At 38.4% G+C, this 25,262-nt stretch overlaps 1 protein-coding gene across 1 annotated transcript in view; it reads right to left on the bottom strand.

Annotated features, from left to right (window-relative positions):
• GFRA4 (GDNF family receptor alpha 4) overlaps positions 1 to 25,262 on the bottom strand; it is a 1,199,889-nt gene that overhangs the window by 322,958 nt on the left and 851,669 nt on the right. The window contains exon 3 of the mRNA XM_044064083.1: positions 12,021 to 12,101. Coding sequence (XP_043920018.1) covers positions 12,021 to 12,101 — 81 coding nt within the window. The remainder of the gene's footprint in view (positions 1 to 12,020; positions 12,102 to 25,262) is intronic.

The raw sequence follows: 25,262 nt of genomic DNA, 5'->3' as shown, positions 1-25,262 counted from the left end.
CACTCCCTATACAGCCAAACACTATGGTCATGGGAGATTTCAATTATAATTCTATAGATGGACAACATACATAAGCAGAAATGCAATTGCCCTGAGGTTCCTGGACTTTGTTAATTCAAATGCTCTGGAACAGCTAGTCTGCACCCCTACAAGGGGCTTGAATGTTCTGGACCTGGTACTTACCAGCATGGGGGGGGGTCAATGCACTACCCCCTGTGTGTTGCCCTCCCTGGTGAGGTCAGACCATAAATCTGTCTTATTTGAAGCAAAGATCAGACTGGCCACCCCCAAAGCACACAAATTGAAAAATTTCTCCAAAGAAAACTTTAGCATACTGAGTGAGGGTATAAAAAGTTTTAATCCCCCTGCTAACCCAGTCAGCAATGACTCCTATGCAGAGGAGTACATAAATGCCCTGTATAGACATTTAAACAACTGTATAGACTCAGCTGTACCTGTCTGGATCAAAACCATGTCCTCCTGAAGAAACAGGCCACCCTGGTGGACCACAAGTATAAATAGGTCATATAATAAAAAGATTAAACTGTTTTCCAGGAAAAAGAAGAAACTTACTCACTGGAGGAAAATACCCTTCACAGCATGAACAAGCAAATCAAATATCTTGCAAAGTCCTCAAAAACCAATTAAGAGGCTAAATTAGCATCGCTAGCTAAAGGCAATCATAAAGCTTTCTTTAGCTATGTCCAAAATCTTAAAAGGAATGCCCAGCTATGTGCTGAAATGACTGTTGACAGAATTACTCACACTGAACCTGAAGAAATTGCCAACTTGCTGGTGGACAGATTTGGCACAAATTTCACCCCCTGAACCCACCAGACACACCCCAAAGCATCCCTGTCACCAGTCCACTACCTAGCATCTCCAAACAGCAGGTAATATCTGCCCTCTCCAAGGCCAAAAACACAGGCCCATGAGACCAGATAACATCCCAGGCTCCTTACTAAGCAATCTAAAACAAGACATAGTGGAACTGCTTGGCACTCTCTTCACCCATAGCCTGAACACTGGCTTTATTCCAACAGAGTGGAGAACGGCAACAGTAATCCTCTTACACAAAGGGGGTCCATCAACCGACCCTGGGAACTAAAGAACCATAACTCTAACCAGCCTTATCTGCAAGGTCATGGAAAGAATCATCATGGACCTTATCAACAAGACCATAGGTGATCTCCAAACTCTGAACCCAACCCAGTTTGGCTTTATTAAGGCAGGTCTTGCTTATTAAACCTGGTTGACTTTATTGACAATGTCATCAAAGCCCTGGATGAGGGCAAAGCAGTGCACACCACCTATCCTGACTTAGCCAAGGCCTTTGACACAATCTCCCACTCAGGTATCATTGAGAAACTCTCACAGTTGTGGATTAACTCAAGATTGCATGTATTTCTCTTTGAATAATTTGAGGCTACCTTTTTTGTATTGATTAATTTGGCTTTCAACTTTACATAAATATTGTACCATATCGAATCTCTCTTTCTTTCCCATGTCCATATATTTTTTATACTTTTCAAAAATCTCTAGGCTTTGTTGTTTATATTTTCACACTTCCTCAGATGCTTCCTTTTCCAAACAAGATCAGTTTCTTGGTCTGTATAATGTTTTTTTACAAATCCTGTATTAATGAACACACATTTTTATTTGAGGCTTCTGACAGTTTTTCTTGTGGAAGTATTTTTTCCCTCTAATTTCTATCTTAATCTTTTTGTATGTCTTGTGTCTGGAACTTCTGGTCTTTTTGCATAATAGTAACACTACATAAGTTCTTTCTTATCCTCAATAGTCCACTCTATCATCTTTATGGCTCTTCTTTGGCCTATCAGTTTTTGTGATTTTTGTGGACTGCTGCTTCCTTCTACAATAGGGAGGCCATCCTCCCCCTGGGGCTAGCCTAGTTCCATTGTAGGAATGTTTCCATATTTTGAGGATTCTACACTGTCAGTTTTTCCAGTCCTGGCACCATTGTGCCTACCCGGATTGGGTACTTTTTTTTATCCTGGGTCTTGTGCACCCAACTATCTTTTTTTTTTTATTTTCCAGAATAGGATTTATAATGTCTTCTCAGTACCAACCCCCTCTTCCTTGCCCTTATGGTAATGTTGCCATCAGCTAGACCCTTAAAATAAGCAAGTCATAAATTTTTGTGTGGTATAAGCATGGCTCTCTGAATAGTAAAAGGCAATAGTTATTAGTATACCATTCCAACACATGAATAATTAGCCAATAGTTATTAGTATACCATTCCAACACATGTATAATTAGCCAGTAGTTAGTAGTATACCATTTTAGCACACATATAATTAGACAAAAGTTTTTAGTATATTATTCCAGCCACTTATAATTAGTCAATAGTTATTAGCATATTATTCCAACACACATAAAATTAGCCAATAGTAATTGGTATACCATTCCAACATGCATATAATTAAGCTAATAATAAATACCTCATCAAGCAAATACATTTAAAACTGAATAACAATGCTAAGTGTTGAAATAACTAAAATTAAACATTGTATTTGGTAACACCAAATATACAAATAGCTTTAAAACTTGCACAAAAATGTAAAATAAATGTTTTTAAACATATAGATGGCATAGACAAAATTCTAACAACCTATCTGGAACTATTACTAGCTGTAGCTACTTTGACATACTGCATTCTGGCTACCTCTGTCTTGGAAGTGCGAATAGTGGGTGCACAGTTCTGCAGGCAAAATAAAAGTTAGTGGAAGCTTTGTTCAATGAATGCAGTTCACCATGCACAATCTGGAAGGAAGGCAGTATCTCGACTTACTTTCATTTTGCTTTCTCAAGGGGCTGTAGGTTCATAAAACTTTATTAAATAGATGATTTAGAAGATCATTAAGACCTTAGCCATTGCAGTTTACCTATGTCCCCTGTCTATCAGGAAATGCAGGGATAGACCCAGGATGACTATACTGTTATCCTTCTATTTCTGTAAGTCCATTTAAAGTGAATGAGGGATCTACTTTGATGTGGAGTAAGAGCTTATTCCAAAGATAACCTTTTAGGACTGATATCTCTCTCACTAATATGTCCTATTTATATTAGTATGTAGATTTAGTTCTCTAGAGTGTGAATTTATGGTGTTGCAAGTTTCATAGGTTCATAGGTTCATAGGTTCATACTAGGCTATCTGCCCGAGGGCATTTACATTTACAGCCCTATATTTTTTTTGCTTTTACGCCACCCCTTTAGTATGGGGAACTATACCCATTATTTTGCTGTGCTGTGTTTTATGTACATGTTGGAGGCCAAGCAGGACAGGGTCATTTGCAGTCTTTTAGGCCAGGTAGAGATCACAAAGTAAAGGTCTATAAAAGATAAAATAAGGTGATAAAGCTTTTAGATGCTCCATATAGCTCAAAAAGCTCTTACCCATGATTTGCTTAGAGGGGAAGCAAGGGGGTGGGGGTTCTGTTTGGACAATATGCCTGAGTAGATATACTTCAAAGGGGGCATTATATTCTCATACAAGATTAATAATGGAGGATTAAAGCATGCAAGAACATCTTTGGACCTAAACGATATGCCTTTAGTAACTGGTTTGTGTAGGTAAAAAGATGTCCTAACAACAATTGGTACACTTGGTCACAGGAGAGTTTGTAGTCCACAAATGTGTCCAGGATTCTAATGTCAGAATCTATTTCAAGGGTGACATGATTTATGTACTAGGTATAAAGATGTTCTTGATTCCTGAAAAATGCTGAACCACTTTTTACATTAAGATTTAGTCCATGGTCTTAATGCCATGAATTTGTATGTGTAAGGCCAACTTGGAGGATATGGGTGTTATCTGGAGTGTTGATAACAATCCAAAGTTTGCAGTCACCAACAAACTTGATCAGTCAGGGACCCTCAACATTGGTTTTGAGGTCAGTGAAGTATTAACAAAACAGCAGTGCTCCCAGAATGGAGCCCCAGAGAAATGCAACACCAACCCTGACCGAATGCATTCTGTCTGTTAGCCAGACTGCTATCCAATGAATTAAATGAGGGGTTATATTTAGCAGGATCAAAAACCTTGGATAGGTCTAGGTAGGTGGTGTGTACTGATTTGCCTTCTTCCAGTGCCTCTCTATGACTCTTTCAAAGAAGTCATCCAGGTTAAGTAGACAGAAACTGTACTTCACAAAGACAGACTGGTTTGGGTTAAGAGATTGTAAGCTGCTACTACCCTTATTGTTGAATTCCATGATGATGTCTTTCACTGTCTTACAAATGAGACTAGTAAGGCTAATCAATCTACAGTTGTCAGTGTTAGGTGTTACGCCACTAGTATGACAGGGGACCACAAGAGCTGTTCTCCATGCTTCAGGTACACAACCAGTGGAAAGACTGAAGTTTAACATGTTTACAAGAGAGTCCGTGAAGTACTGTTTCAAACTAACAAGGAAACAGCCTGGTATGTTATCTGGACCCATAAAGTTACTGCTTTTGGTTTTGGAGAAGACACTTATACAAGGTAATTATGGGGTAAGTGCTGGCTGGATATTGTACAGGGAAAGTATGGAGGGGACAGGGCAGAGAAATTTGAGTTAAATTTCTTCACTAATATACCCTGACTTTTATGATCTTTAAATATATTTGGGGTCAGAGTGGATGTGATATCAATTCAGTGCAGTGCTGCGCATTTCTTCTGAAGCTCCTGGTATATGACTATCTTTGGATACGCTTGCAATATTTAACTCATACTTAGGTTTTGATATTTTACTTTAGTAAGGGGAGTTTACATTTATTTCTTAGGTCTTTTTTTTCTCTTTTTGTAGACTTTGGTTGATGCTGGGGTTCCACCAAAGTTGTTTGTTTTTGAATTTGAGAATGAATTTGGGATGGATGTGATGGATGTGAAGAGTAGTTTCAGTGTAGGACTTTAGATGAGAAGAGAAATTTGTGGTGTGTGACCATTCTAGCTATGGAGTCCTCATAGGTGGGGAACGTTTGAATCTCCTTACGCAGGAATCTAATGCTAGGACATTAACCTTAAACTGATGGCACCTTAGGCTGGGATTTTTATGAACAGTACTATAGCACAGTGGTCAGATTTGAACAAAAGAGGAGAAACTACAGGAATGCTTCATAATGGTGCCATGTTAGTAGGAACAAGACTTAGTAGGTTTTGGACTCTAGTAAGGGAAGGCAATAAATGGTCAAAACAGCTGGTGTTGTTGATGTCCAGGAGCCATTGTGTATATCTACTATTTGTTGTACATGCTATCTAAATAATCTATGTCTGTCTTGATGGTGAATCATCTAGCATGATTTTACTGGGTTCGATAATTAGAGATTCAAATTTGTTGAGGCAGTTTATATGGGCTGTAGGTGTCAGGGAAGGAGTTCTGTAACTGGCCATGATATGGAAGGTAGATGTGCATGTAGTTAATGGGCTGGATGGATTATATGTAGGATTTTGAATAAAAATAGATGTACCTCCATCATAGATGCAGCCACTCTTGGCAGTGATTCTAAATGAGTGTTGTGTATTAAACTAGACAAAGAAAGAATGCTATCACTACACTGGCACCACATTTCTGCAATTACATAGATGTCTGTGTTTTTGAGGATAGGAAGGCCCTGAGAATGGGCAGCATTTTATTTAGACTTTTAGGCAGTGCCATGCTAATATAGATATGTTCAGAAACTGCTAGGTTAGTAGGTGTAGGAGGCTGGCTTTACCTAAGAAAATGGCACTAAGGGGGCAGAGAACATCTTTACTAATATTGGGAAGCCCAGGTGGAGAGTGATACAGACCATCCCTAGTGAGGCAGAAAGAACTATTGACTATCTCCCTCCATGATGATGCACATTGGACGCCATGGAATGATACCAGTTACAGAACCAGTTGCTGAAATCAATTGTTTTTCATTTGTATTGTGGCATCATTCAGTTATAGCAGGATATTGCCAAGACTAGGCTTAACAGTGTTAAAAATATACAGAGAGCTCAACTATATTTTTTTCTCTTCATATCATCCAAGTTAGAGAGATGAAGATTTTCACTCCCAGACTTGCTACAATTGGGTTATGTGTAACAGGGATCTAACAGCCTTGGTGTCAATGAGAATTTTGGTATCTGAAAGACAGTTGACTGTCACTCTATCTTTGCTCATCCTGGTGAAGATATCTAACTACTGAGTCACCAGTAAGAATGATCTTTTCATGTTTGGCAGCATGTTTTGGCTGCTCTAGGAGTTTTTGAATACTACATTGGTGACACCCTTGCTTATGACTTGAACAGTAATGTCTACAAAGACAAAGACGGAAAAAACTGCTCAAATATTGAACCAGCAAATCACCAAAAAACAGTCTAAGGAGGCAAAAGCACTGAACTAGCATAATTCAGAACACACTTTATTGCAAGGTTGACTTTTCAGTCCACAGTTTCAAGTACAGTTCCAAATACACGGACAAACGTAAATTCACAGTCCATACATCACCGGAACATATACAGTCCACAGTTCCGATAAGCACAAACACAGATGACTTTTCAGCCCACAATTTCACTCGAACATTAACGCAATTCACTGCTACAATGCGTTTTCGTCTGCGATGACTTCCTCAGATGGAGATGCATACCCATATAATACCCAGCTTTTTATACTTATTTTAATCAATCAACACCTTCAATAAAACAATTAAATACTTAAATTAATTCCATTTTTAAAAGCATCCTAAATATTTACAATAAAAGACATTCAACATATTTATTTCAAAATTAATACTATACAATATCTTTTAAAATAAAATATTACCTTAAAAAACTTTATATATTCCATCAAAATACATCATTAAAAATCCTTACATATCTTATTAAAAATCTACACATAAATAGTGCCATCTATTGTCAAAATTTAATTCCACACGAACAACCCTTCAAATTCTAAATATTTCCTATGAATCATTATACTGTCAAGAAATGCCTTTAATAAATACAATTAATACTAATCTAATACATCTAGAACATATATTTCAAAACTTCATTGCATTCTATGATGCAATATACCTCGCTAAACTTACAGTTTAGCTGATCTTAACTTTAAAACAGGAAGCAGGGAAATTGCATCATTCAGACCTGGAAATTTATTTGCTTCTAGTGAGAGTTGCCATAATAGTTCCTTGTACTCAATGGTGGTCTCCCATTGCCCACCCCTTACATCCTTATCCACTACTTCCAGTACAAAAAAACTGAATTTTGCTTCCTGACAGTTTAAAATGTGCCTATAAAAGGCATTACTAATACATTTTGTCCTTATTTCATAATAATGTTCATAAATTCTGTTTTTTAATTTTCTTTCAGATTTACCTACATAAAATGCATCACATTGATTACACATCCCTAAATAAACTATTCCACATGTTTCACAGTTGGCAAAGAATTTACTTTCTATCACTTTATCTCTGCTAACTACATAAACAGTATCTCTTCCATAAATATAAGGACATTGGGAACACCTACCACATTTATACGTTCCTACTTTTTGTCCCCTGCCCTTTTTTATTTATTTTTTACCTTCCAACATATTTTTTAAGCTTCTACCTTTTCGATATGTGCATTTTAATGGTTCCTCGAAAATCACCTTAAGGTCAGATATTTCACCAAACCTCCTCCATTCTTCTTCTAATATTTTTTTAATCTTAACTGCATCATTATTATAATCCACTATAAAGTTGTTCACCCCTTCAAAATTATCTTTCTTCTGTGTTATCCCCCCTAAATCACTTTTAACACCTAAAATGGGTTTAAATTTATCTAATCTACCTCTCCTAACTTCATCTTCCATCCTCTCAATAAGGTCAGTGGGATAGCCTCTTTCTTTAAACATAGATTTTAACTTAATACATTCCTCATTGAAATCACTCTCCTTTGATGTCATACGGCTTCCTCTTACATATTGCCCTTTGACAATGTTCTTTTTCTGATAATAAGGGTGGGCACTATCAAAGGCCAGAAATGAATTGGAAAAGGTTTCTTTTCTGAATATCTTTGAATAAAAACCTTTCTCTTCTTTACCTATAGTAATATCCAAATATTATAAAAAGTTCTTATCCATCTGATATGTAAACTTCAAAAATTCAGTAGAGCCTGATATATATTCAAAAAAAGTTATAAAGTCTTCCTCTGAACCCACCCATAAAAAGCACATGTCATCTAAAAAGCGCTTATAGAATTTCCAATATTGTACATATTTTGAATTCAAAATATACCTATCTTCCCATATTGTTAAGACTATATTGGCATATGTAGGGGCACACCTTGCACCCATTGCGACACCTTGTATTTGTTTAAAAAATTCCCCTTCATAATGAATAAAGCTGTTATTTAATACTAGTTCCATTAAGGTCAAAATAATATAAAAATCATTGTTACTAAACTTCCCATTTCAATGAGGAATGTATTAAGTTAAAATCTATGTTTAAAGAAAGAGGCTATCCCACTGACCTTATTGAGAGGATGGACGATGAAGTTAGGAGAGGTAGATTAGATAAATTTAAACCCATTTTAGGTGTTAAAAGTGATTTAGGGGGGATAACACAGAAGAAAGATAATTTTGAAGGGGTGAACAACTTTATAGTGGATTATAATAATGATGCAGTTAAGATTAAAAAAATATTAGAAGAAGAATGGAGGAGGTTTGGTGAAATATCTGACCTTAAGGTGATTTTCGAGGAACCATTAAAATGCACATATCGAAAAGGTAGAAGCTTAAAAAATATGTTGGAAGGTAAAAAAGAAATAAAAAAGGGCAGGGGACAAAAAGTAGGAATGTATAAATGTGGTAGGTGTTCCCAATGTCCTTATATTTATGGAAGAGATACTGTTTATGTAGTTAGCAGAGATAAAGTGATAGAAAGTAAATTCTTTGCCAACTGTGAAACATGTGGAATAGTTTATTTAGGGATGTGTAATCAATGTGATGCATTTTATGTAGGTAAATCTGAAAGAAAATTAAAAAACAGAATTTATGAACTTTATTATGAAATAAGGACAAAATGTATTAGTAATGCCTTTTATAGGCACATTTTAAACTGTCAGGAAGCAAAATTCAGTTTTTTTGTACTGGAAGTAGTGGATAAGGATGTAAGGGGTGGGCGATGGGAGACCACCATTGAGTACAAGGAACTATTATGGCAACTCTCACTAGAAGCAAATAAATTTCCAGGTCTGAATGATGCAATTTCCCTGCTTCCTGTTTTAAAGTTAAGATCAGCTAAACTGTAAGTTTAGCGAGGTATATTGCATCATAGAATGCAATGAAGTTTTGAAATATATGTTCTAGATGTATTAGATTAGTATTAATTGTATTTATTAAAGGCATTTCTTGACAGTATAATGATTCATAGGAAATATTTAGTTTAAATGTTTTTATGCATGGAATTTGAAGGGTTGTTCGTGTGGAATTACATTTTGACAATAGATGGCGCTATTTATGTGTAGATTTTTAATAAGATATGTAAGGATTTTTAATGATGTATTTTGATGGAATATATAAAGTTTTTTAAGGTAATATTTTATTTTAAAAGATATTGTATAGTATTAATTTTGAAATAAATATGTTGAATGTCTTTTATTGTAAATGTTTAGGATGCTTTTAAAAATGGAATTAATTTAAGTATTTAATTGTTTTATTGAAGGTGTTGATTGATTAAAATAAGTATAAAAAGCTGGGTATTATATGGGTATGCATCTCCATCTGAGGAAGTCATCGCAGACAAAAACGCATTGTAGCAGTGAATTGCGTTAATGTTCGAGTGAAATTGTGGGCTGAAAAGTCATCTGTGTTTGTGCTTATCGGAACTGTGGACTGTATATGTTCCGGTGATGTATGGACTGTGAATTTACGTTTGTCCATGTATTTGGAACTGTACTTGGAACTGTGGACTGAAAAGTCAACCTTGCAATAAAGTGTGTGCTGAATTACGCTATTTCAGTGCTTTTGCCACCTTAGACTGCTTTTTGGTGATTTGCTTGAACAGTAATGTGTTTGATGGATAAGGTGAGGGCAGGAGGCCTAAGAGACTTAAGGAGGGTCTTATTTTTAGAATCTCAGTATGTGCAGGTTTGGTGTTAAGAGTTTGATGTGGTGGTATAATGTGCAATTAGTCCTGATAAGTAGAAGATCATGAAAGGTTTTACTCCAGCTCAAATATGTATCCACAAATTTCACAAGTGGATTTTCTGTCTGGTAAAAATTAAGGGTGTTTTGTGTTCTTACATTGCCACAAAGTACCTAATGCAAGGAGTGTGGCAACAGAAGAATACAGGCAGACAGTTGTCCTATAATGTCCTGATTTCAAATAGGGTGAAAATGGTACGCTAACTATGATTCAGCAGTTGTGGCTTAGAAGCTTAGTTGACGACTACAAGACATAGAAATGGTAGTCTGATGTAATGCAGAAGAGCAGCACTGTGAAAACAATACCTGTGCAACCAGTAACAATGTTCTCAGTACTATATGACAATAAAGGATATGAATTATCAGCATGGGTATCCCAAAACGTAACAAGAATTATATGACAGTCATGACAGGCACAGGTACCGCAAAACTAGCAACTCTGTGATATAGGGATACAGGTGTGGGTAACACAGTTGTTTTTGTAGGGTTGCAGGTTGCTATATTAAGCACAGGTAAATGAAGATCTAAAGTAGTGTGCATGGGTTAGTGCAGTTGTGCATGTGGCACACATGGTAGCATGGGTTAGTGCAGTTGTGCATGTGGTGTACATGGTAGTATGGGTTAGTGCAGTTGTGCATGTGGTGCACATTGTAGCATGGGTTAGTGCAGTTGTGCATGTGGTGCACATTGTAGCATGGGTTAGTGGAGTTGTGCATGTGGCACACATGGTAGCATGGGTTAGTGCAGTTGTGCACATTGTAGCATGGGTTAGTGCAGTTGTGCATGTGGTGCACATTGTAGCATGGGTTAGTGGAGTTGTGCATGTGGTGCACATAGTGCATGTGAGGCAGTTCTGTAATGCAGTAGAAAATCAAACAACAGAATGCAACAAACACATCTAGTATAACTAACAACAGGAGTGTGCAACTTTGTGCAGCACTGAACCTAGAAGCACCACCCAAAGCAACCCTTTCAAATGATACAAACAATAGATGGGGACCAAATTAAGCATAGAAAATGGTAGGTAAGAGACCAAGAAGGACTATATGAACTTACAAATAACTGCTTGTGACTGTGAAATGCAGGATTCCCAGCTGCTGCATGTAGTACAGCTTGCTGGGACTGGTAGAAGATCAAATCAGGTAAAAAGCACAATAGATCTAGTTAGTAGCTGTAGTAGCTTTGTGCATCTCAGAGCAGCCTTGTGAAATAGAACACTAGACCATGCAGCACAATATAAACTATGTTTAAAGTCAACAGCCAATCAGAAAATCATCTGTATTAAGGCCTGGAACAAGCAGATGCCCAGAACACTTGAAATGCTCCTTGTCTTACAGCAAAAAACAACAAAACATGTTCTAAATAAATAAAATGTTGGAATAAATAAGCAGTAATCTGTAGTTGCACTTAAATTGCCACATACAACATTGGATCTTAAAACCGTATAAGGCCTAGAGCAAGCAGGCACTCAGAAGATTAGCAACTTTCATTCTTTTACAATCAAAACAACCAAAAGTGTTGTAAATGAATAAAACTCTGACATAAAGAAGCAGTAGTTACAGATTAGCAGTGGTAGCACTTAAATAGCACACAAAGGGCAATGGATCTTAGTGCTTAAGGCCATGAAAAAGCAGATGCCTAGAACACTAAAGTTTCCTTCTCCTTGAATAATTATTATATTAGTAAATACAGCAGATTCTGTGATAACTCAGTGGAATTGCAATGCTTCTTTGAATTTAGCTTATTTGGTACTTTCTGTGTCTAAATATTCTCAGTACATGTAAGCAGAACAAATATATTAATATAAAATGAGACGCTGCATGTTATTTAGGTACTGTGAATGTTTTAGACAGAAAACGTAACTCACCTGCTGTCATGGACGCCTGTCTTACATAATCAAAACTCCTCTCAACTGGTTCATAAGGCGAACTTTCCAAATGACTCATACCTGAAACAGGCAAGATTGACATTTATACATAATGCACCACGTCTGGAACTGCCAGGTTTTAAATACTTAATTATTCATCTTGGAGACTGCCTTAGTTATCAAAACTTCCCCTTTAGTTATACACCAAGTATTGTAATTAAAATGACTTCAGATGTTAGCTAAGATAATGGCTTCCAACAGATTGTGATGCCTTAAACTCTAAAATAAAATAAAGGCATTTCATTTAATTTTATAAGCAATAAAAATGCTTGTGAATGTTTTTGTATTTTTGGTGCTGTCTAACTGATCTTTCTGAATTTTGACAGTATAATATCCTGTGTCCTTAGGACTACAGTATTGCTTAAGCTTTGCACATTAATCCTTTGGGACAAACAAAAGAATGCATACATGTAAAATTATTATCTTCTATTCATACACTTGTACATTTAAGCACTATAACCTAGAAAGAAAATAAACTACATTATTACTTAGCACATTCCTCCACTTAAATTGCAATGGTCAGTCTTGATGGTAAAGCCAGATGCAGGGTCCATACAGTTTTTTATAAATACTGCACTGGAGGTATGCAGCTATTGTAAAAACATGTTGACTGACAGATTCGATAATTACAAATATTCTGATATTTTCAACTGATGTTAGACATGGTCCACCCAGGTGACAGATTGACAATACACCCATCAACATAGCTTTCTGTCAGTCAAGTTAGCCTTCCATGGTTACAGCTCCCATACATTTTTGTCTCAGAAAGCACAGAAGGACAAGCAAAACAGACAGCAGACCTGAAAAATGACATTATTAAATACTTAAGCCACAAGCAGGGCATTAAAAGAGGGATAAAGAAAGTTAAATACTGCTTACCCTGGATGGCAGGACAAGTGCAAGAGAGGTGCCAAAAAGAAGGACCTTGCATGCATGAAGTAGAATTTATTTATTATTTATTTATTTTACATTTGTTACTGGGCACAGGTCAGTGGAGGCCTGGGGAGAAAAGCTCCAGTTATACATTAGAAACAATACAAAAGAAAAAATCCAGTGAAGAAATAACAGCAGTTCTCACAAAAATAATTATATACTTTTTGGCACGTACTATTCATGGGAAGTATACATTTACATTTACAATGTAATTATAGGAATTCAGTGACATTTAAATTTACAGCATAGTTATAACAATTCAGTGATGGAGAGAATATATTATTCATTGCAATTAAGACTGATAAGGCTACCAAAAAAAATAATTCAGAAGGAATCTGTAGTTACAGAGCCAAAGAAAAAATTCAGAGGGAATTTGTAGCTATAGGGGCAGGAGAAACGGGCTATCCTGGATAGTTGCAGGGACAGTGACAGGAAGAAGGTTAAAAAATAGCATGAAAGTTATATAATCCCCATCTGAATTGTTATTGTACTCCCTCTGACTACTTTCTACTTCCCTGTGATAGCTGCGCACAGCCCTTCTTATGGTACGTTCAGTTACAAGATCAAGTTCACATTTCTTTAATGATTTCTCAATATCTGTTATCAGTCAGAAATATCTTTTTAAAATATGAAACTTGTACTTTAAAATCTAAATTCCAAAATCCTTAGTTTAAAATTAAAATTTTAAAATTTATTAAACGTTTCTCTTATGTATTATCTATGCCAGTTTTCTTATCATCATCATCGTCAGCCCCTTTTTCTCACATTTTCTACATGGGGTCGGGCTATTTTGTTAACTGTCGTCACCTCTCGCTCGATTAAATGCCACACTCCTGCCTTCTTTGAAACTTATTCCTGACTGTCGCAGATCTTCTCTCACACAATCCATCCTCCTCTTTGCTGGACATCCTCGTTTTCTCTTACCTTCTTAATGTCTGTCCAAAATCATTGTCTTATGCTTTTCTGCACGTCTGAATCACTGTAATCTGTACTTTTTGATCTTTTCTGCAATTGGAGCTTCTTTAGCTTCTGCTCTTATGTCATCATTTCTTTGTCTGCCCACAGTGTGCATACTGCCAGCCCTGTTACGCACTTCATTTCCATCACCTCTAGCTTCTTCATCTGTTCTGCTTTTACTGTCCTGGGTTCTGTACCATACAGTAGTACTACTCGCACCACTCTCTTGTACACCTTAATTTTCATCTTTTTTGGCATTCTTTTGTCATATACTACACCTAATCCTCTATGCCAGTTGACTGCAACCCCTCTGATTCTAGCTTTGACCTCTTCATTCATACTTCCCTTCTCCTCAGCTACCTCTGAAGGTGACTAATGAGCAAAACGGACCATCACGAAAGGAGCCGAAGGGCGCTGTCGTTTCTGGTCATTCCCCCACACCGGGCAAGCGGAACCCATGGGGCCACAACAGCGATGTGCGAAGTAACTCTAATTTGTCAGCGGAGTTACAGGAAGATAATTTTAACTTTAATTTCAAAGCCTGGACTGAAAACCAACCAGTATTTAAACCAGGTACTACGGCTAATGTTTTTGAACAACTTGATAAAGATTTGGACATTTTTACCAACAAATTGTACGCATACAGGAATGCGCAATTGGAAATTAATTATTTGAAAGAATGTATTAGGGTAGAACATGTACCTAAGGGGCTGCGCTGTTACAAGTTTCCTAACAGTGCCCCCTCAGGTTCTGTTTTATATTTTCAGCTTGTAGAACTTTTCAACAAAACAGGCATGGAGATGTTGCAGTTAATGGTGGATGACTATCAGAACAAATCTAATTGTATTTTAGACGAGTTAACTTCATTGAATGACAATATTGTTAAACATGACAAATTTTTGAGTTGTAAAAAGAAATATGATGACACTTTTTCTGAATTAGATCAACACTGTATGAAGGTTTTAGACAGAAAGACTCGTAAATTAGAAAGGGATCTTTTAGAATACAGGGAAGGGGTAGCTTATCCGGCACCAGGTAGATTCAAACGCATGGTTACAATTAATGAAGGGGCTAACAATTTCTTGGATAATAATAATGAGGTTAACATTTCTAATTCTGAACCTCCTAGAAGGAGCGAATGCTTGGCCCAAAAAGGGGGAAGCAATCAACCCCAGGTTTTTCAATTTCCCCAGGGCAGACCGGGGGGGGGGGGAGAAAAAAATCACTTCCAGCAACAAAACTGGGGGAGGGGGTCTAGGTGAATACTCCAGTTTTAGCAGTTTATTCAGATTATGGGGATGAAATAGTTACGCATGGCCAAGGATTTCAAGTCACAAAGAGAGACAATTTCGCCATTTATAATTTTACGGATGTTCATGTATCAGATGAATTTTTCAATTTATTTACAAAAGGTCTTCAATTTGTGCCTTCCAGGCCATCATATTTACTGAAATTACTCATTGAACTGAAATTATTTGTCAGAAATTTAAACTTAGCATTATATTTCAAAGGGCAATCTGCTACGCATTCCGTTCTTACCAGAAGGAGTACTTTCAACCCCCTACTCATCCAACTTTAAAGATTTTTGAAGAAATGGTGGAGAAAGCTTTAAGAGAGAATGCTTTCACTAACAATACTCATAGTTACGACAATTTTAATTTACAGTCGCAAGAAATTGTTCATATGTTGAGGAACGAAGGAATTAGGGTAATGAAACCGGATAAGGGTGGGGGGCTGGTGTTGATGTTTCACTTGGATTATGAGAATTACATACACAATCTGTTACAAGATATGGAAATTTATGAAGCTATTTCATTAAATGAACTCAATGTGGCCCTTTCAAAACTGAAATTTCGGTTGGAGGATCACCTTATGCAAGGTGTAATAGATGAGAAATTATTCAACTTTTTAGCAGTACCCAAACCCAGAACCCCCGTTCTCTTCGGCATTCCAAAAGTACATAAGGGGCTTGACCCGCTCAGTTTTAGACCTATTGTTGCAGGAGCAGGGGGAATTACCGAGCCCCTAAGTAAATTTGTAGATTTTCATCTTAAGAAGTTTGTCTCCACTTTGGATTCTGTCTGTAAGGACTCTTGGGAATTTTTAGCGAGCATCAGTCTGGCGTTTTTTGGCACTGATTTACTTCTGTCTACAATTGATATTAAAGAACTGTTCCCTAGTATCCCTCACGACACAGGGATTGATTGGTTCAGTGAGATTTTGGCCTCAGAGTCAGGTTTGAATAACAACTTAATTAATTTATTAATTGAATTTATGGGCATTATTTTACAGAATAATTTCATCTACTTTAATGGCGAATTTTTTCGCCAAAGAAAAGGTGTAGCTATGGGTGTCCCCTGTGCTCTGACCACGCTAATATTATTTTGCACAAATGGGAAAAGCATTTTGTCCATGCGTCCAAGTGGAGTAAAGCCATAGTATTTTATAAAAGATACCTGGATGATATCTGTATTCTATGGCAAGGTTCAAAGGATAGTTTTTTGGAATTCTTTGATTATATTAATAAGACAACACACTTCTTGTCTTTTACGTTTGAAATTAGTGATACTACCCTTCATTACTTGGACGTTTTACTCACTAAGGAATTGGAAACCAACAGTTTCCAAACACAAATTTACAGAAAGAGCACGTTCTCTAACTCCTTTCTGCATTTTGATAGTGGGCACCCTTTTTATCTCAAAAGGGGCATCATCAAAGGTCAACTTATTAGGGCGTCCAGAATGTGCAGTACTTTGGAGTTATTTTTTATGGAGGTTGATTTTCTGAGAACATTATTCCTGGAAAGGGGTTATCCTTTGTGGCTTTTTCAAACCACACTTTCAGATATTTTAGAGAAAAGAGACTCTCTCTATCCTCCTTTATTAGGAGCAGGTTTACCGCTTCCTTCACCCTCCAATAAACAGGAGCTTAGTGCACACAAAAATTTTGTTTATACTTTTGCTAGTGATGCAAAAGAGATAGACAGTATAATACAAGCATTTTGGCCGATAGTCTCAATGCATGAGGACATTGGTTTATATTTGCCCACAACTATTAATTTTACCAGAAAAAGGAATATTAATTTAAAAGGCATTTTTGAGCAAAATAGTAATAGGACATATTCTTTTAGTAGTAACGTTTCGTGCAAAAGGGTTGGCACTTACAGTTGTGGTAGATGCAATCAGTGCTCCTTTATTTGGCAAAGTGACCATATTTTTATTCCTTCTAGAAGATTTACTATTAGAACACACGGGCATTACACATGTTCATCATCAGGGGTGGTTTACCTTGGCATTTGTGGAGGCTGTCAGAGTTTCTATGTGGGCAAGACGGAGAGAATTCTTAAGCGTAGAATCTATGAACATTTGTATGAGATCAAAAAAAGGAAAGAAACTAATGCGTTTTACAAACACTCTCTGACTTGCCCACAGATGTCACTTAAATTCTTCGTGCTTGAAAAGGTGAACCCAGATCCGAGGGGAGGTGACTGGGAAACCAGACTCAATCTGAGGAACTGATTTGGCAACTCAAGTTGAATGCTACTAAACATCCAGGCTTGAATGACTGTATCAATTTAGCGCCGATTTTGAAAATCAACAGTAACATTCTATGAAGTTAGTTCACACATGTTTTTGGATTTGTTATAGTCGTATACTGTTTTTTAGAGTCTAGGCAGGGCGGTGTAGGTTTTATTCATCATTATTTATTTTTACATTTTTATATACGCATTTGTTACAAACAGATTTTTTAGTTAAATGTCTGCACACACTTTTAAACAGAAACTGCAAAGTACATGGGTGGATCAGATCAGAACATCTTTACAACAGAGCATATTTTGCAGTAGCCTATATGCTTTGATGCATTGGCTAGCAGATTATTTACTATTTATTTTCTGCACATTACTTGTATACTACGCTGGGTGGATGAGTACTGCTCACAGTGGTTATCAGCACAGTGCAGCAGGTTAATTTTTTGATGGAAGTATGTTCTTAGCATTGTTCTTGGCTGTTTTTTTACTGCTGTTTCAAATTTATTCTTAATGTATTTTAAAGTTAGGTGCACTTATTATTCTTGTTTAAGGAAACCAAAGGTGAACATGTTAAGGTGTATTCTTAATAATGTTGCACCCTAGCAATGGTTTCAGCAACATTTACAAAACAGTTTGTTAAAATGCATTTGGTTTGTGAAAACTCAATGGTTGAATTTGCATTAAGTCAACAACTGCATTTAATTGTTTAATGAGTTGCAAATTGCTTGTTGCAAGGTATTTAAACTGAATGTGCACACTACAGTTTTAACTTGAGAAAGCCCAGTACTACTGGGTGAAAGCGCTTGTTTGCATTCTGTTGGTTTTGTATGAAAAAAGATTTTTGCATACAACGACGTTGGTGGATTCCACTTTTTATCTTTTGGGATTACTGTTTTTTGAAAGTCAAAATCTTTACCTAAATTTTTACCACTTTAGTGTGGTTCGATTTGTTCTGCAATTTGTGGTGTCCTGGAAGTGTTTGTTTGCCTCAAGCTCTTGGTTTCTCTTTCTTGTACCATACAGTAGTACTACTCGCACCACTCTCTTGTACACCTTTATTTTCAGCTTCTTTGGCATTCTTTTGTCATATACTACACCTAACCCTCTATGCCAGTTGACTGCAACCCCTCTGATTCTAGCTTTGACCTCTTCATTCATACATCCCTTCTCCTCAGCTACCTCTCCCAGATACTTGAAGCTGTTTACCTGTTCCAGTATCTTCCCTTCTATCTCAAAGGCTAGGAGTGCCCAGTTGGATTCTTTCCTCATTTCTAGCTTCTTCTCAACTATCTGTCTCACTGCACACATCAGGTCAGCTGTACTGCATCCTGATCTGAATCCAAACTGCTCATTTCCCATCTTACATTCTACTGCTTTGCATATCCATTTATCAATCACCCTCTCCAGAACTTTCATGCAATGTGATATGTTTGATGCCCCTGTAGTGGCCACAGTTGTAGATGTCCCCTTTGTTCTTGTACACTGGCATGAGTATGCTTATTCTCCAGTCATCTGGGATAAGCCTTTCTGTTCACACTGCTATGAATATCCTCAGGAGCCATTTCTCCCCTATCTCACCCAGCATCTTGATCTTATCTGCTGTGACCTCATCTGAACCTGCAGCTTCCCCTGACTTCATTTTCCTTAGTGCTATTCTTACTTCTTCTAGGGTGGGCTCCTTTTCTTTTCTCATTGTAGGCTGTTTCAGGGGCAGTACAGCTTCTATCTACTTTACCTTTATGTCTTTTCCTTGCAGCCTCACACAGTTTCTTTGCACCATCTACTGAGTCACTTTCCAGAAGCTGACAGAGTGCCTCTGATGCCCTATTGTGTGCTATTGCAAATCTTTTTTTAGTTTCTTTGTTAGCCAACCAGTATTCCTTCCTAGCCTGGCTGGTCTTTTCTATTGCCCACTTTTTCTGGCACTCCTTTCTTTTGATGACTTCCTGGACTTCTGCATTCCGCCACCAGCTTACCTTATGTACCTTATTTCCATAACTGGCTTGGTCACATATCTGTCCTCTAGTCCTCACATGCTGTTTTGAGGTGCTGCCATTCTCCTTCAACTCCACCTATTGCCTCCTCTTCCTGGGGTGCTAGAGCCCTAAGTAATTCCTTGAACTTTTGCACTTTCTCTCCAGTCAACTTCCAGGTCTTTAGCCTGCTCTGTGTTGATCTTACAGCCTAATATAACCACTGTTAGCAGCTGATTGTGTCAACCAGTGGTTTATGCTGTGGGCTTACTGTTTCACTAGGGATGATTTTGCAATCAGTGATTCTATCCCAGTCCCTTTTCCTTACTAGAAGACAATCTGCCTAAGTTTCATCTTGTGACGGTCTCTCTGTGAACCATGTGTCGGCTACTATGAAGCCATTTGTCAGACAGAAGTCTAGAATGTCATCTTCTTCTTCTTTATTCCTATTGTCTCATCCATGTGGATCCAGGCAGTCCTCATATCATGTTCTGTCTGTCCTGATAAGTGCATTTAAGTCACCCATTATCAACACCAATTCATGTTGTCCTGCTTTATCTAGTAGGTTCTGCAACTTCTCTATGAATGCACTCTTTTCCTTGCTACCACAACCCAGCTGTGGGGCACATGCTGAGGTTATGAATACTGCCCTATCATTACATTGGAGTCTGATTGTCATGAATCTGTCACTAATTCTAATCATATCCCTCAGTGCCTTCTGAAGCCTCTCTCTCACCGCAATTCCCACAGTATGTCTAGCCTGCCCCCCTCCTGAGTAGTAGACTCTGGATCCCAAGCCAAGTGGCTTCACTGCACTTCCCTTCCATCTTGTCTCTTGGATACATAGGATGTCCAGCCTCCTCCTTATGATCATGTCATCCACTTCCAAGCTGTGTCCTGTCAGTGAACATACAGTAAGTGTAGCAATTCTCAGTTCATGTTTGGCAGGTTGATTGGTTTTATGTCCAGATTTCACTCAACAGAGCTATCCCAGGTAACCCAGGCTGGGCAACTAGACACCGGCCGACCAGTATCTTCTTGACCCAAGGATGCTGGGCTTTATGGAGGGCACACACTGGCTATTAGTGCCACATACACCCCTCCCACTTTTAGCATGGGTCCCTGGTGTAAGTTGGAGTAGGCCAGGTCCTCAACCCACTTATCACCTGTAACTACCCATGCCCATTTTGGCGGCATTAGTCAACATGACCGAATCACCTAGAACCATATTTTACACTGTCAAGTGGATAGCCCTGCCATGGTGTGCAGTCCGTGATCTGTATTCTGCTATTGTGAGGATACTGTGCACAACAGTAGATGTCCAGAGTGGTTGGTCTGTACAACTCTTCCCCCATAGGGAAACGCTCAGCATGTTTTTTCGGAGGTGGGAGGAACCCCACAGAGACACAAGGAGAACATGCTTCTTCTGATCTCCAATATTACATTAAGGGTGTTGGTTATCTTACAAGTAGATGACACTTTTTTACAGAAAACAGAATTATAACCATTTCTATATTGCCTTTTATTAGTACTCTTTCAAAATTGAATCCAGACTCGTATAGAGCTTTTCTCCCTAATTTATGGCACCTCATCAACTATAGCAAAAATATTTCTTCTCTGTTGGTATAGCAAATGGGTTGTCTATCACAGGGTTGAAGCCCACAGTCCTGAAATGTTTAATCCCAGTAACATAATATAGAAGACCAAAATGCTGAAGAGCACATCATCATCATCATCATCCTCTTTCGGCTTTTCCCGTTAGGGGTCGCCACAGCGGATCAACTCTTTCCATTTCTTCCTATCCTCCACATCTTGCTCTGTCACACCAACCACCTGCATGTCCTCTCTCACCATGTCCATAAACCTTATCTTAGGCCTTCCTCTTTTCCTCTTACCTGGCAGCTCCATCCTTAGCATCTTTTTCCCAATATACCCATCATCCCTCCTCAGCACATGTCCAAACCAATGCAATCTCATCTCTCTTGCTTTGTCTCCAAACTGTCCAACATGAGCTGACCCTCTAATATACTGATTCCTAATCCTATCCATCCTAGTCACACCGAGTGCAAATCTTAACATCTTTAACTCTGCCACATCCAGCTCTGACTCCTGCCTTTTTGTCAATGCCACTGTCTCCAACCCATATAACATAGCTGGTCTCACTACCCTCTTGTAGACCTTCCCTTTCACTCTTACTGGTACCCGTTTGTCACAAATCACTCCTGACACTCTTTTCCACCCATTCCACCCTGCCTGTACTCTCTTCTTCACCTCTCTTCCACATTTCCCATTACTCTAAACTGTTGATCCCAAGTACTTAAACTCGTCCACCTTTACCAACTCTACTCCCTGCATCCTCACCATTCCTCTTCCCTCCCTCTCATTTACAGATAAATATTCTGTCTTAGCCCTGCTGACCATCATTCCTCTGCTCTCTAGAGTATATCTCCACCTCTCCAGAGTCTCCTCAACCTGATTCCTACTCTCACTACAGATCACAATGTCATCTGCAAACATCATAGTCCACGGGGCCTCCTGTCTGATCTCATCTGTCAACCTGTCCATCACCACTTCAAATAAGAAAGGACTCAGAGCTGATCCTTGATGTAATCCCACCTCCACCTTAAACGGATCTGTCACTCCCACTGCAGTCCTCACCACTGTCACACTACCCTCATACATATCCTGTACCAATCTTACATATTTCTCTGCCACTCCCGACTTCCTCATACAATACCACAACTCTTCTCTAGGCACCCTGTCATATGCTTTCTCCAAGTCTACAAAGATACAATGCAACTCCTTCTGACCTTCTCTGTATTTCTCCAATAACACTCTCATAGCAAACATTGCATCTGTAGTGCTCTTTCCTGGCATGAAACCGTACTGCTGATCACTAATCATCACCTCCCTTCTTAACCTAGCTTCTACTACTCTTTCCCATAACTTCAAGCTGTGACTGATCAATTTTATCCCTCTGTAGTTACTGCAGCTCTGCACATCACCCTTATTCTTAAAGATAGGTACCAAAACACTTTTTCTCCACTCCTCAGGCATCCTCTGACTTTCCAAAATTTCATTAAACAATCTAGTTAGAAATTCCACTGCCATTTCTCCTAAGCACCTCCATGCTTCCATTGGTATGTCATCTGGGCCAACAGCCTTTCCATTCTTCATCCTCTTCATAGCTGCCCTTACTTCCTCCTTGCTAATCTGTTTCACTTCCTGATTCACTATCCCCACATCATCCAACCTTCTCTCTCTCTCATTCTCTTCATTCATCAGCCTCTCAATATACTCTTTCCATCTACGCAACACACTCTCCTCTCTTGTGAGTACCTTTCCCTCACTATCCTTAATCACCCTTACTTGCTGCACATCTTTCCCAGCTCTGTCCCTCTGTCTAGCTAATCGGTACAGGTCCTTTTCTCCCTCTTTAGTGTCCAATCTCTCATACAACTCTCCATATGCCTTATCCTTAGCTTTCGCCACCTCTCTCTTTGCCATGCGCCTCATCTCCTTATACTCATGTCTACTTTCTTCATCTCTTTGACAATCCCACTTCTTCTTCGCCAGCCTCTTCCTCTGTATACTCTCCTGTACTTCCTCATTCCACCAACAGGTCTCCTTGTCCTCCTTCCTCTGTCCAGATGTCACACCAAGCACCTTTCTAGCAGTCACCCTTACTAGTTCTGCTGTAGTTACCCAGCTATTCGGTAATTCTCCACTGCCTCCCAGTGCCTGTCTTAACTCTTCCCTAAACTCCACTTCACAATCACCCTTTTTTAACTTCCACCATTTAATCCTTGGCACAGCTTTCACACTCCTCCTCCTCTTCTTGATCACCAACGTCATTCTACAGACCACCATTCTATGCTGCTTAACTACACTTTCCCCTGCCACCACTTTACAGATGTTTACAGGCAAAATGCTGAAGAGCACAATGTCTAAAAATCTTGAATACTGAATATCCCTACCAGTGTAAATACAAGAACAAGTGCTTACATGGGTCCTGCAGGGCAGGCAAGTCCAGAAGTTCGACATTGTGGTCTTCAGAATTTTCGTCTTCTATATTATGCTACCATGATTATGCATTTCAGGATTGTTGGCTCCAACCTTGTGATAAACAACCAAGCAGATGCATTTTATACCCCTTGTGCTTTTCTCCAATCTATGCAGCCATCAGTTCCTAAACTACATCTTAGATTTATACCACATATAGTTTGTATGTAAATCTTAGCAAATATATTATAGAGGTGGTCTATATTAAAATGTCGAACTTATATAAGTTTGAAAGTTGTAATATCGAACCCAAAAGTCCAAAATCCAAAAATAGCGAAGCCACAGCACATCGATTTTTTTCCCCAGGGAAAAAAATCGGTGGGCCATTTTCAGGGTTTTGCTATTTCCTCCACTCTGGTGTGATCTCAGAGTTGGTATATTTAAGTAGGGGGGTGTGGGGGCGAAGCCCCCTACTTTAGTTTAAGTTTAAGGTTTAATTTAATTTTTTTTTTGTCATGGAACAGCGATTTTTTTCCCTGGGAAAATAATCGCTGTTCTGTGTTTTCGTTATTATTGGGTTTCGGACTTTAGGGTTCGATATTGCAACATTCAAACTTATGTTAGTTCAACGTTGTGTATAGACCATTATAGAGGCATGTGCTTTTATTATTACTGAGTAATTATTGGGCATATTTTCCAATTTTAAACAGGCATGTGCCAATGTTGAATGTTCATTGGACCAGCTTAAATGTGCTAATACAACCATAACTGACAGACATAAGAAACAGGTATCTGCCTGTGTAGCAAGTTTTTTGATGTTTATTGTCATCCTGACTGTGGCTAGAGTCCTAGATAACCCATGATACAGAATAAATGGCCAGAAGCCTGCTGCCATCTTTCATGGAGGATATGGGTATGAGGCATTGTGATTCTGTTCTGACTAAAGGTGGCAATAGTCAGTCTTCTTACAAGTACTCAGAGGATCTGTGCAGGCACACCGATGGCCATGCATGAACTCACACATAATAACTCTACACATGTCACTGTACATGGAGGGCTTCAGTGTCTTTGATATATGTGGAAGAGGGTTTTTATGATGAGGATGACCACATTATTAAAATAAAAAAATGATATGTCTGTTTTGTGACTGAACAAAAATATTCAGAAATTAACCCCCATTCCACCATTTATATCATCCTTTTTTACCTAACAGATTTCTGTGTCTTTCCTGTTATCTTTGTTCCTCCTCTACATGCATTTATATGTGTAGCTTTCACTATAAGTGAATGAATTCCCAGCGTGCAGTGGATCAGAATACCAGAAATGTATTTCTCAAAAAAGGCCAAAAAACTTTTTTTTACTGATTTTTGCACGGGAGCAAGCCCCCAACCCCTCTGATGTGTGAGTGTGTGTGTGTGTGTGTGTGTGTGTGTGTGTGTGTGTGTGTGTGTGTGTGTGTGTGTGTGTGTGTGTGTGTGTGTGTGTGTGTGTGTATGTGTGTGTGTGTGTGTGTGTGTGTGTGTGTGTGTGTGTGTGTGTGTGTGTGTGTGTGTGTGTGTGTGTGAAGGGGGGCAAACTCCCCACCCCTGAACTTACATATACCAACTCCAGGGTCACACTAACTCAAAGAAGGGGGAACTTACCCCCCCAAAAGGGCATCACTGCAGGCACAACTGACTGACAGTGATTTCTTATGGAGAAGATCTGACCATTACATATCTTTATGTTTGTTTGTGGTAGCATTTCACTCCGGACACTTCTTTACTGTGCTTTTACATTAGGAGAACT

Source organism: Protopterus annectens, chromosome 2.part2 (assembly GCF_019279795.1).
Source record: "Protopterus annectens isolate FY-2018-M chromosome 2.part2, PAN1.0, whole genome shotgun sequence".
Lineage (NCBI taxonomy): Eukaryota > Metazoa > Chordata > Ceratodontiformes > Protopteridae > Protopterus > Protopterus annectens.
The sequence above is the reverse complement of the archived record's forward strand: the minus strand, read 5'-3'. Positions and strand labels throughout refer to the sequence as shown.